This window comes from Hemiscyllium ocellatum, chromosome 5 (genome assembly GCF_020745735.1).
Source record: "Hemiscyllium ocellatum isolate sHemOce1 chromosome 5, sHemOce1.pat.X.cur, whole genome shotgun sequence".
In the NCBI taxonomy this organism is placed as follows: domain Eukaryota; kingdom Metazoa; phylum Chordata; class Chondrichthyes; order Orectolobiformes; family Hemiscylliidae; genus Hemiscyllium; species Hemiscyllium ocellatum.
This window is the reverse complement of record NC_083405.1, coordinates 136559496-136571772: the sequence shown is the minus strand read 5'-3', so window position 1 is coordinate 136571772 and position 12277 is coordinate 136559496. Positions and strand designations below refer to the sequence as shown.

Here is a 12277-nt window from a genome sequence, read left to right as displayed (position 1 = left end):
TTGATCATGCCTCTACATTTTAGTTAGTCGTGAATATATATTATAAAACACATGAACCTACAAGTGAGTTCAAGGCAGATTGCTATAGAGTGATAACATTAAGATATGGGGACAGCACAAGAAAATGACATTGAGATAGGTAATAGGCAAGATCTAATTAAATGGTTATATAGGCTTGAGGGGCTGAATGGCTATTTATGTTCCTCTATATCCTGAGGAAACCCACTGGAAATTGTCTTCTAATTGCAAAAATCCCTATCAGCAGTTAGCCTCATTTGGCTGTCAGTGAACCATTTTGTATAAGGCATAGGAACACCTGGACCTTTATTGGTATTCTCTAGGGATCTGTTCTGAGATCTCTGCTCTGTGATTTTTGTAAATGATTTGAATGAGGAAATGGAAGGGGTCGGGGAGTGGAGTTGCTAAGTTTGCCAAAGACACAAAGGTTGGTGGCGTGATAGTGTGGGGGCTGTAGTTGATTGTAACAGGATGTTGCCAGGATACAGAACCGGGCTGATAAGTGGCAGATGGAATTCAACCTGAGAAAGTGTGAAGTCATTAACTTTGGAAGGTTGAATTTGAATGTAGAATACAGGGTCAAAGGCAGGATTCTTGGCAGTGTGGAGGAACGGGGAATCTTGGGGTCCATGTTCATAGGTACCTTAAAAGTTGCCACCCAAGTTGATAGGGTTGTTGGCTTTCATTAGTAGGCAACTGAGTTTAAGAGCTGAGAGATTATTGTGCAGCTCTATAGAGCCCTGGTTAGACTGCAGTTAGAATATTGTGTTCATTTCTGGTTGCCTTATAATAGGAAGGATGTGGAAGCTTCAGAGAGGGTGCAGAGGAGATTTACCAGGATGTTGCCTGGATTAGAGGGCATGTCTTATGAAGAAAAGTTGAGGGAGCTAGGGCTTTTTTCACTGGAGTGAAGAAGGATGAGAGGTGACTTGATAGAGGCACACAATGATGAGAGGCACAGATAGAGTGGATAGCTGGAGACATTTTTTCCAGATTGGAAATGGCTATCATGAGGGGGCATAATTTTAAGGTGATTGAAGGAAAGTTTAGGGAAGATGTTAGAGAGTTTTTTTTACACCGAGTGATGGGCGTGTGGAATGCACTGCCACCTGTGGAGTAGGATAGAAGCTTGGTACAACATAGAGGGCTGAAGGGCCTGTTCTTTGCTGTACTGTTCAATGTTCTGTGTAATCTGTTCAGTTCATCGAGCCTCCTCTGCCATTTAATAAGATAATGACTGACCTGATCATCCTCAATAGCACTTTCCTGCCTTTCCCCCATAACCTTAACTCCCTTACTGATTAAAAACATCTGTCTGCCTCAGCCTTGAATCTACTTAATGACCCAGCCTGAACAGAACTTGGTGGTAAAGAATTGCACTGATTCTCAACCCTCTGAGAAACAAGGTTCCTCCTCATCTGTCTTAAATGTACAAACCCTGATTCAGAGGTAATGCCATCTGACCCTAGACTCTCCCATAAAGGGAAGTAACCTTCCTGCATCAAGCCTGAAAAGGCCACTGAGAATCTTTTTAAATGTTTCAATATAGTTGCCTTTCGTTGCAAGAGTACAGGCTACTCAACCTTGCCTTTTAAGACAATCCTGGTATCAGTCTGGAACATAAAATATAATGGTACAGCACAAGAATGGGCCCTCTGGTCCACCGTGTCTGCACCAACCATGATGTCAGTGCAAGAGCATGCTCTTATTATGTAGTGCAACTCTCATCAGCATATTTGCAACACGAACTGTTGCATGAGATCTGTGCTTGTATTTGAAACCCTGATGACTACTTAAAATATACCTTGCTGTGTTCTAATTTAAGGGAGTTTTTTAAAAAAACTGTAGCAATAATTTAGATTCTGATATTACTGTTTTCATCCATTAACGCACACTTTCACCCACAGGCAGAAATCCAGTTTCCTCCCGAGTTATATCATCGATGTTCGAGAGCTGGACGAAAAGTTGTTGAATGTAATTGACATGCAATTCCTGTATGGTTACTATGAACCTACATTACTCATCCTCTTTGAACCTAACCAGACTTGGCCTGGGTATGTATATGTTTTGATTTAACTTATTATTGTCACATGCACTGAGATAGTGAAAAGTATTGCTATGCATGCATCAGGGGGATAGTACAGAACGCAGAATATAGTGTTACAGCTACGTAGAAGGTGCAAAGAAATATCAGCTTTAATATATGACTGGTCTATTCATAAGTCTGATAACAGCAGGGAAGAAGCTGTTCTTAAATCTGTTGGTATATGTTTTCAAACTTTCGTATCTTCTCAATGGGAGATGGTGGACGAGAGTATAACTGAGGTATGAGGGTCTTTGATTGTGTTGGCTGCTTTTTCGAGGCAGGGGTCAATGGAAGAAAGGCTGGTTTTCGTCATGGAGTGTGTTCACAACTCTCTAATTTCTTCTGATCTTGGGCAGAGCAATTGCCATTATTGAGCTGTGATGCATCTGGATGGGATGTTTTCTATGGTGCATCTATGAAAGTTGGTAAGAGTCATTGCAGATATGCCAAATTTCCTTAGCCTTCTGAGAAAGTAGAGGGGTTGGTGTGCGTTTTTGACTGGAGGATCGATGTGGATGGACCAGGATAGATCATTGGTGATATTTACTCCTGGAAAATTGAAACTCTCGACCACTTTTGCACCATTGATACAGACAGGGGCCCCATAATGAAAAACACAAAATGTTATCAATGTATAGAGTGACCAGCAACATTTAAGAGAAAATAATGCACGTTTCTGTTTCGGGTAGAGACTTGTTATAGAGGGAAGAATCATACTAGGTACTCTTAGATGCTGCCAGACTTGATGCTGCAGAATTTTATTTTGATTTGTAGGTATTTTATAGTATGTTCTTTGCTTCCCTTAATTTTGCTTCCCCTGCCCAAACAAGCTATAATCCTCTCTTAATATTTGTTGCATTGTAACTGGGAAAAGTGCACCTGTAATCATGCCCCACTTTTCCAAAGTCGTTCCAAAAGATTTAAAATTAAATCATTAAAGTGATCAATTTGGCTGATTGATTACTGTTCAGGATACAGATAATTCACATCTCGCTTGGTTTCCCCAATATACCATGCCTCCGGGCATCCTTGCCTGCAATGTATAAAATAGACAGCATTGGCTGAGTCACATGAATACCTGCCATGTACAAGGTGGGAGGTGTCCCCACGTGTAATGGTGGTACCTATGTCCACACTCTGACGCGTCGTACAGCATCTACTGTGACAGGGTTGTAGGGAGTCGTCCTGAGAGCCGGGCAGTTTGCTACAAACAAGGTAGCAAGCTGCCGGAGGCATGGTACATTGGGGAAACCGAGCAAAGGCTACGACAACGGGTGAATGAGCACTGCACAACAATCAACGGACAGGAGGTTCCCTCCCATTTGGGGAACACTTCAGTGGTCCAGGACATTCGGGTGACCATCCTCCAAGGTGGACTTTGGGACAGGCAGCAGAGAAAAGTCACTGAGTGGAGGCTGATAGCTAAGTTTGGTACCGATAGGAAGGGCCTCAACCGGCACCTTGGGTTCATGTCACATTACAGGTGATCACCATTGCACTATATACACGCGTAGATACTCCTACACACACACACAGACACCTACACACACACCCTTACAGAGACACACACTCCCACACGTACCCCCTCACAGACTTAAGACACTGCACTCACTACACACACACACACACACACACACACACACACACACACACACACACACCGACAAAGATCCACATGCACACATGTATTTTGTGGGGTGAATTTGTACTTGCAGGGTTACATTGTACTTTGCTCAAAAACTGCATGCACTCATGTAGAACTCTGAGCCCAAAAACTGCGTGAATTTATGTAAAACTCCGTTATCTCACTTTTTAGATTAGAATCAATCTAAACATAATGGCATAGACAGAGAACACAGGGGGCCAACAGCTTCAACATATTGTCTAGCTATCACCATTGTTAACAGCTAACCTGAGGATGCAACGTTTTTAAAAAAGATTTTGTGATTTACACATGAAAGAAGTGAAACTATCATGGTATTCTAACATAAAAGGCCTAAAAGGCAATCAATTTTTCAATGTATAATTTCAGTTACATCACACTGTAAATTCTTGCTATAAATTCTGTGTTAGGATGGAGCCCTCCACTACCACCTGATGAAGGAGCGTCACTCCGAAAGCTAGTTTGCTTCCAATCAAACCTATTGGACTATAACCTGGTGTTGTGATTTTTATCTTTGTACACCCCAGTCCAGCACTGGCATCTCCAAATCTTGATAAAATGTGGTAGTGCAGTTGATATGATTTACATGGATTTCCCCAAGGTCTTTTATAAGATCCCATGTGGAATGCTGATCTAAAAGGTAAAAGGTATGGGATTCAAGGCAAATTGGTAAACTGGATCCAAAATTTGTTGACAAATAGGAGGCAAAGGGTGATGGTGGAGGGTTGTTTTTGTGTTTGGAAACCTGTGACCAGCAGTGTATTACAGGGATAAGTGATGGGACCCTTGTGTGTTAATGACAAATGCGAATGTTGGAAATATAATTAATAAGTTTGCAAATGGCTTGAAATTTGGTTGGTGTTCGTAGTGGGGGCGATGGTCTCGGACAGTAGCTGGTGGAAATTAATCCTGATAAGTGTGAGGTGATGCAGTTTGAGGTCTAATAAGGGAAGGATTTACCTAATGCATTATAGATCCATAGGGAATACTGAAGAACAAAGGGACTTTGGTGTTCAAGTCCTTAGATCCTTGATGGTGTCAGCTCAGATAGGGTGGTGTGAAGAAAGTATATGGGATGCTTACCTTCATTAGCTGAGGTGTAAAATATAAGAGCAGAGAAGAGTCAAGATTAGAGTGTGTTGGAAAAGCACAGCAGGTCAGGCAGCATCCGAGGAGCAGGAAAATCGACGTTTCAGGCAGGAGTCCTTCACTAGGAATGAGGCTGGGAGCCTCTGGGGTGGAAAGAAATGGGAGTGGAGTGGGGAGAAGGTGGCTAGGAGTGCAATAGGTGGATGGAGGTGGGGATGAAGGTGATGGGTCGGAGAGCAAGGTGGAGCAGATAGATGGAAGGAAGATTGACAGATGGGACAGGTCATGGGGACAGTGCTGAGCTGGCAGGTTGGAACTGAGGTAAGTGGGGGGGGGAGGGGAAATGAGGAAACTGGTGACGTCCACATTGATGCCCTGGGGTTGAAATGTTCTGAGGCAGAAGATGATGAGGCATTCTTCCTCCAGGTGTTGGGTGGTGAGGGAGTGATGGTGGAGGAGGCCCATGACCTGCATATCCTCGCAGAGTGGGAGAGGGAGTTGAAATGTTCTGCCACGGGGTGGTGGGGGTGTCCCGGAGATGTTCCTTAAAGCGCTCTAGGGAGACTGGACTTCTCCCAATGTAAAGGAGACTGCATCGGGAGCAACGGATACAATAAATGACATTTGTGCAAATGCATACATTTGTGGAAGTGCATGCTCCACCAGTTTCCTCATTTCCCCTCCCCCCACCTTACCCTAGTTCCAACCTGCCAGCTCAACACCGTCCTCATGATCTGTCCCATCTGTCAATCTTCCTTCATACCTATCTGCTCCACCCTCCTCTCTGACCTATTACCTTCATCCCCACCTCCATCTATCTGTTGCACCCTTAGCTACCTTCTGCCCTCCCATTTATCTCTCCACCCCTGAGGCTCCAGCCTCATTCCTGATGCAGGGCTTTTGCCTGAAACATTGATTTTCCTGCTCCTCGGATACTGCCTGACCTGCTGTGCTTTTCCAACACCACTCTAATTTTGAATCTGGTCTCCAGCATCTGCAGCCCTCACTTTCGCCTATAAGAGATGAGGGGTCTTGTTTAAACTTCATGGAGGATTGGTTAGATCCACATGTGGAACACAATGTGCAGTTCTGTTCGCCACACTGTCTGAAGGACGTGATTGCACTGGTGAGGGTGAAGAGGAGACTCACCAGGATGTTATCTGGTTGGAAAGTCTGGTTAATCTGAGTTTGTGTTCTTGGAGCAGAGGAGGCTGAGGGTGGAATCTGTGGTATATTAAATTAAGATTGTGAGAATCTCTTCCCCATAACAGATGCCTCTATGAGCAGAGGTATAAGTTTAAAGTGAGGTGGAATTGGTTTAGAGGGGATCGGAGGAAATTTGTTTTTTGCCCAAAAGGTTGGTAGGAGTATGGAACACACTGCCTTTGAGGCTGATGAAGAAGATCCTCTCACTACAAGTATTTGGGCAACTACCTAAAATGCCAGGACATAGTAAGCTATGGGCCAAGTCCGGGTAACTAGGATTGAAATAGTTCGGTTTTTGTTGGTTGGCAGAGACCTTTTGTTGGATTTAGATTTTATTGTCACGTGTATTCAAGTACAGGAGTACAGTGAAAAGTTTATAATATCACCATACATGGGGCCATCTTGGGTACAAAGGTACATATGTACAAAGTATTTAGATATACTGTGGTAAAAAGAGTTGAAAAATTGCACATTACCTTCATGGAATAAGTAGGAAATAAAGTAATAGTAAACATGAAAATCCATCATGATTTAAACTAGAAAAATAAAGGAATTAATTTAGAAATTCAGCGATATTTGATGAGTCCTCCAATTAGTTCGCTCACCAGGATACCAAGTCTCAGCTGCCTGTTCTCACCGCTGCCACCGCAGATACCGGGAGACCTCCCTCACTGCACTTTCTTCCCACATTGGGCTGTGATGCCATCGCCGCTGCTGCTGCTGTTGAAACTGCTGCCTCCCCGATCTCCTCCCTCCAGAATATGCATTGACAAAACCCACTCGCACGTCAAGATAGCACCACGCTGAGCTGTGAGACCTGCATGAACCTCCAAGAAGCTGAGGAGACACTGCCACGCGCTGCTGAGAGACTGGGCTGAGGTACCACCATGTGCTGCTGAGATACCGGACCAGGACACTGCCAAGGACGCCTCACCAGGTTCGTGCAGAAGCCAGGACTGAAGAAAAGAAATCCCTAAAGAAAAAAGAGACAAAAAGAGAAAGCAGCGTAGAGCAGACACTCTTCGGTTGAAGCACCCTACTTCGCCACCATCTTGATCTTTGGCTGGCTCAAAGTGCCTGTTTCTACCCTGGATGACTTTATGGGGTCACTTAAGATGAGATCCAATGGTGTTGGGTGTAATATATTAGCATAGATAGAGGATTAGCTGAGAAAGAAGTTGGGATAAAGGGGGCATTTCCAGAATGGCACCTCCTAACTAAAACTATACAAGACACTAGTCAGACCATACGGTGAATAGTTTTGATTCAGTTATCTACAGAAAATATACAGCCATTGGAGGCAGTTCACAGGAAGTTCACTTAGGCTGGTAACTATGGGAATGGAGGGGTTTTCTTAGAAGAGGTTGGATAGATTTGGCTTTACTCATTGAAGCTTAGAATGAGAGATGACATTGAAATCATACAAAAGTCTTAGGGGTCTTGACAGGGTAGATGCTGAGAGATGGTTTCCCCTTCTGGGAGAGTCTTGGACCAAAGGGTGTAATCTCAGAATGAGGAGTCCCCATTTAAAACGGGGATGAGGAGGGTTCTTTTCAGTCAGAAGGTAGTGAATCTATAGCATTATTTGCCATAGAGGGCCATTGAGGCTGGTTTATTCAGTGTATTCAATGCTGAGAAATGTTTCACCAGTAAGGGAATTAAAGGAAAAGGCAGGAAAGTGAAATTGAGCATTATTAGATCAGCCATGATCTCGTTGAGACCGTTCCACCATTCAGTGAGCCAAATGGCGCAATTCTCCTTCGAATGGTCACTTCATTTTCAAGTTATAAAACTCTCCATATTTCATTTTATATGACTCTGATTTCCATTTCATTGGTCACAAAAAAGACCATTTTTTGCAATATATATTTGGTCACGGATATGGATATTATTTCACGTCTAACATTTAATAGCCATCCTTAGTTGCACTTACAGGTGGTGAAAAACTATATTCTTGGACATAACAATCCATGAGGTGTAGAAAAAAACCACAGTGCTCTTAGAAAGGAATTTCTAGAATTTTGCCACCAGAACGAAGCAATGGTGATATAATTTGTCTTAATAGTTACAGTGTCATCTTTTATCTTTGTTCAACTCATTTATTCCATTTATCACCCTTCCTACTATTCTTGTGGTATCTTTAATGTAATGACAGCTGGGGTTAATTCATGTTGCCCTTAGATCCCCTAACTCCAGTGTGTTGGATGTGTGATCACTGAGAGGTAATGCCAGCAGTTAGTGCTGTGTTTTCTTGGATGTGAGCAACAGTGAAACAGTTATGAAGTTGGCCAATTATAAGGCATTAGCAGCATGACATTTGCTCGTGGGGAGGAGTGACACATCAAACCAAATACTACCTATCTTTCCTCAGTTTGGACTATATGACATTATAAGTTTCACACTCTCAGATCTTTGTTTTGGCTCTTTACTGTGAGGAAAGAGTTTCTCTTATGTATTTGGTATGAAATCACAAAGTAGTTATGAATAAAGGATGCAATTTGTTCTAATTTCATTCATGCATTTGATACAATCCTATCTTATACCCCCAACCTCAAATACTCACTAGGAGTTAGTTTATTTTGTATGAAATATTCATCAGGAAGCTGTGTGATTCAAGGTAGATTCTAATGAGAATGGTACTTCTAAGGCAAACTATTTCTGGCATTCTTTTTAATGTTTTTAGCATTCAACAGTCTTGAATTGTAAAAGTTTGATGTAGGGTACAGTTCAATAACGATAATTAACTTGAGGATTTAGATCGAGATGCAAGTGTTTTAATTGGCTAAAAGACCAGGAGCTGAGAAACCTGTGACTTACACTTGTTACTCTTGTTCCTCACAAGTATTGATAGGGTTGTTAAGGTGTGTTGCCTTTCATTAGCAGGGTGATTGAGTTTAGGAGCCACCAAATAATGCTGCAGCTCGCTGGAGCCCTGGTTAGTCTACACTTGGAATATTGTGTTCAATTCTGGTTGCCTCATTATAGGAAGAATTTGGAAGCGTCAGAGAGGGCGCAGAGGAGACTTAGCAGGATGTTGCATGTATTGGAGGGCATTTCTTATGAGAAAAGGTTGAGGGAACTACAGCTTTTCTCATGGGAGCGAAGAAGGATGAGAGGTGACTTGATAGAGGTGTAAAAGATAGGAGCGATAGAGTGGATAGCCAGAAACTTTTTCCCAGGGTGGAAATGGCTATCACAAGAGGGCATTATTTTAAGGTGATTGGAGGAAGGTTTCAGGGAGATGTCAGAGGTAGGTTCTTACAGAGACCATGGAGTTGAAAGTTGCAGATGACTGAGAGATATTTGTTTTTGGGACTAGAAGGATAAATGTTTAAGATTTTCTAGTCCTGAGCTACTTTGAAATAGAAAACAAAAATTGCTGAGCATTGTCCCAAGTTTTGTAGAATGGAAATGTCTATAATTAAATACAGCTTCCAAGCCAGCTAGTGTGTTTGAAATGCTGACAGGATATAATGTTAAATTTTACTGTGGATCTCTACTGTTAGTTATTGATTGCACTTGAATGTTGTTAGGTCAGCAGGCAATGCATTAACTCATTGAGCAATTGTGTTCTTTGATGGATGAACTGTCAGTGACTGACTGGGAAGGTTTTAACTAATTGTTTGATATCATTAATTCATTGGACACGCCTAGTTATGTCAATGAACTCTGAATATTCTATTGGCACAAATCACTAGTTTTGACAGCTAAAAGGGATTCTGAATAATTTCTTTATAGAATCTTAGAAAAAGCAAAGCATGGAAGGAAGCCATTCATCCCATCAGCTCTGTGCTCGCTCTTTCAAAGAACAATCCAGTTCGTTCCATTTCCCCCATGCTTTCTCCAATCTGTTTTCTCTTGAAGTGCTCATCCATTCTCTGTGCCACCACTCCCACCTCTTCCTCCGGTACATTGACTACATTGGCGCCACCTTGCGCTCCTGTGAGGAGGTTGAGCAATTCATCAACTTCACCAACACATTCCACCCTGACCTTAAATTTACCTGGACCATCTCTGACACCTCTCTCCCCCACCGCCTTCCTGGACCCCTCCATCTCCATTAATGACGACCGACTTGACACTGATATTTTTTACAAACCCACCGACTCCCACAGCTACCTGGATTACACCTCTTCCCACCTTACCTCTTGCAAAAGTGCCATCCTGTATTCCCAATTCCTCCGCCTCCGCCGTATCTGCTCCCAGGAAGACCAGTTCCACCACAGAACACACCAGATGGCCTCCTTCTTTAGAGACCGCAATTTCCCTTCCCACGTGGTTAAAGATGCCCTCCAACGCATCTCGTCCACATCCCACACTTCCGCCCTCAGACCACACCCCTCCAACCGTAACAAGGACAGAACACCCCTGGTGCTCACCTTCCACCCTACCAACCTTCGCATAAACCAAATCATCTGCCAACATTTCTGCCATCTCTAAAAAGACCCCACCACCAGGGATATATTTCCCTCCGCCTTTCCGCCTTCCGCAAAGACCGTTCCCTTCGTGACTACCTGGTCACGTCCACCCCACCCCACAATCCACCCTCCCATCCTGGCACCTTTCCCTGCCACCGCAGGAATTGCAAAACCTGCGCTCACACCTCATCCCTCACCTCCATCCAAGGCCCCAAAGGAGCCTTCCACATCCATCAAAGTTTTACCTGCACATCCGCCAATATCATTTATTGTATCCTTCACTCCCGATGTGGTCTCCTCTACATTGGGGAGACTGGACGTCTCCTAGCAGAACGCTTTAGGGAACATCTCCGGGACATCCGCACCGTCCTGGGGCCCAACATTTCAACTCCCCCTCCCACTCGGCTGAGGACATGGAGGTCCTGGGCCTCCTTCACCGCCGCTCCCTCACCACCAGACGCCTGGAGGAACAATGCCTCTTCTTCCGCCTTGGAACACTTCAACCCCAGGGCATCAATGTGGACTTCAACAGTTTCCTCATTTCCCCTTACCCCAACTCACCCTAGTTCCATACTTCCAGCTCAGCACTGTCCCCATGACTTGTCCTACCTGCCTATCTTCTTTTCCAGCTATCCACTGCACCCTCCTCCCTTACCTATCACCTTCATCCCCTCCCCTTCTCAACTATTGTATTCTATGCTACTTTCTCCCCACCCCCACCCTCCTCTCGCTTATCTCTCCACCCTTCAGGCTCTCGGCCTTTATTCCTGATGAAGGGCTTTTGCCCGAAACGTCAATTTTGCTGCTCCTCGGATGCTGCCTGAACTGCTGAGCTCTTCCAGCACCACTAATCCAGTATCTGGTTTCCAGCATCTGCAGTCATTGTTTTTACCCATTCTCTGTGGAATCAATGCTCTCCCTTCCTTTTGGACAGTGCATTCCATTTGCGACAAAAGGTTTTCCTCCTGTTTGGCTAGATTTTCTCAAAGTTCATATGAAAGCTGTGCCCCTGGTTTTTGGCTCTTTAACTATTACAATCAATTTCACTTGATTTCTTCTATCAAAGTCCTCAATGACTTTAAACACCACCATTAGATTTCCTCTGTTTCATGGAGGGTAATTCTAAACTCTCTAACTTTTATCCATATACATGCAATCTTTAAAACCCTGGATCCTTTCTAACCTTCCAAAGCTTCTCCATCATTCTTAGTGTCACGCTCAGAATTTCGCACATTACTCCCACTGAGATCAAGCTAGGGTCTTATAAAGGTTTAGTGAAATTGCCTGACTGATATTTCTGATTTTGTGACTCCCGAATTTGCACTTCTGTCACCTTCAAAATGTGTACAAATACCCCTAATGTGTCTCTATTTGTGCTCCATTTAATAGTCTGTGGAGAGGGAAACAATTAATATTGATTTTGATTGAACAAAGTGGAAATTTTATGCTCTCGAAATGAAAGGGGATAGGATAATGGAAAGGGAAGTCTGAGACCATGTAGAGGGTGAGAGAATATAAGGCAAAGGTATCATAGAACCGTCAGAGCATGATGATGATGATTATAATAAAGAAGCTAAGCCTTTGTCCAGAGTGTGAATGACAGAATAATGCACAGCTGGGTCTGAAAGTAAAAATGTGAAAACCAAGATTTCATGAGGGGTGTGGATAAGGTAAATAGACAAGGTCTTTTCCCTGCGGTGGGGGAATCCAGAACTAGAGGGGCATAAGTTTAGGGTGAGAGAGGAAAGATTTAAAAGGGACCTAAGAGGCAACTTTTTCATGCAGAGAGGGTGGTGC

The 12277-nt window shown here is 43.5% G+C and overlaps 1 protein-coding gene across 2 annotated transcripts in view; it reads left to right on the top strand.

Moving 5' to 3' along the window:
* Positions 1 to 12277, top strand: part of cpsf1 (cleavage and polyadenylation specific factor 1) — a 167762-nt gene that overhangs the window by 28381 nt on the left and 127104 nt on the right. For both annotated transcript variants that reach the window (XM_060825237.1, XM_060825236.1), the window contains exon 7: positions 1926 to 2072. In XM_060825237.1, coding sequence (XP_060681220.1) covers positions 1926 to 2072 — 147 coding nt within the window. The remainder of the gene's footprint in view (positions 1 to 1925; positions 2073 to 12277) is intronic.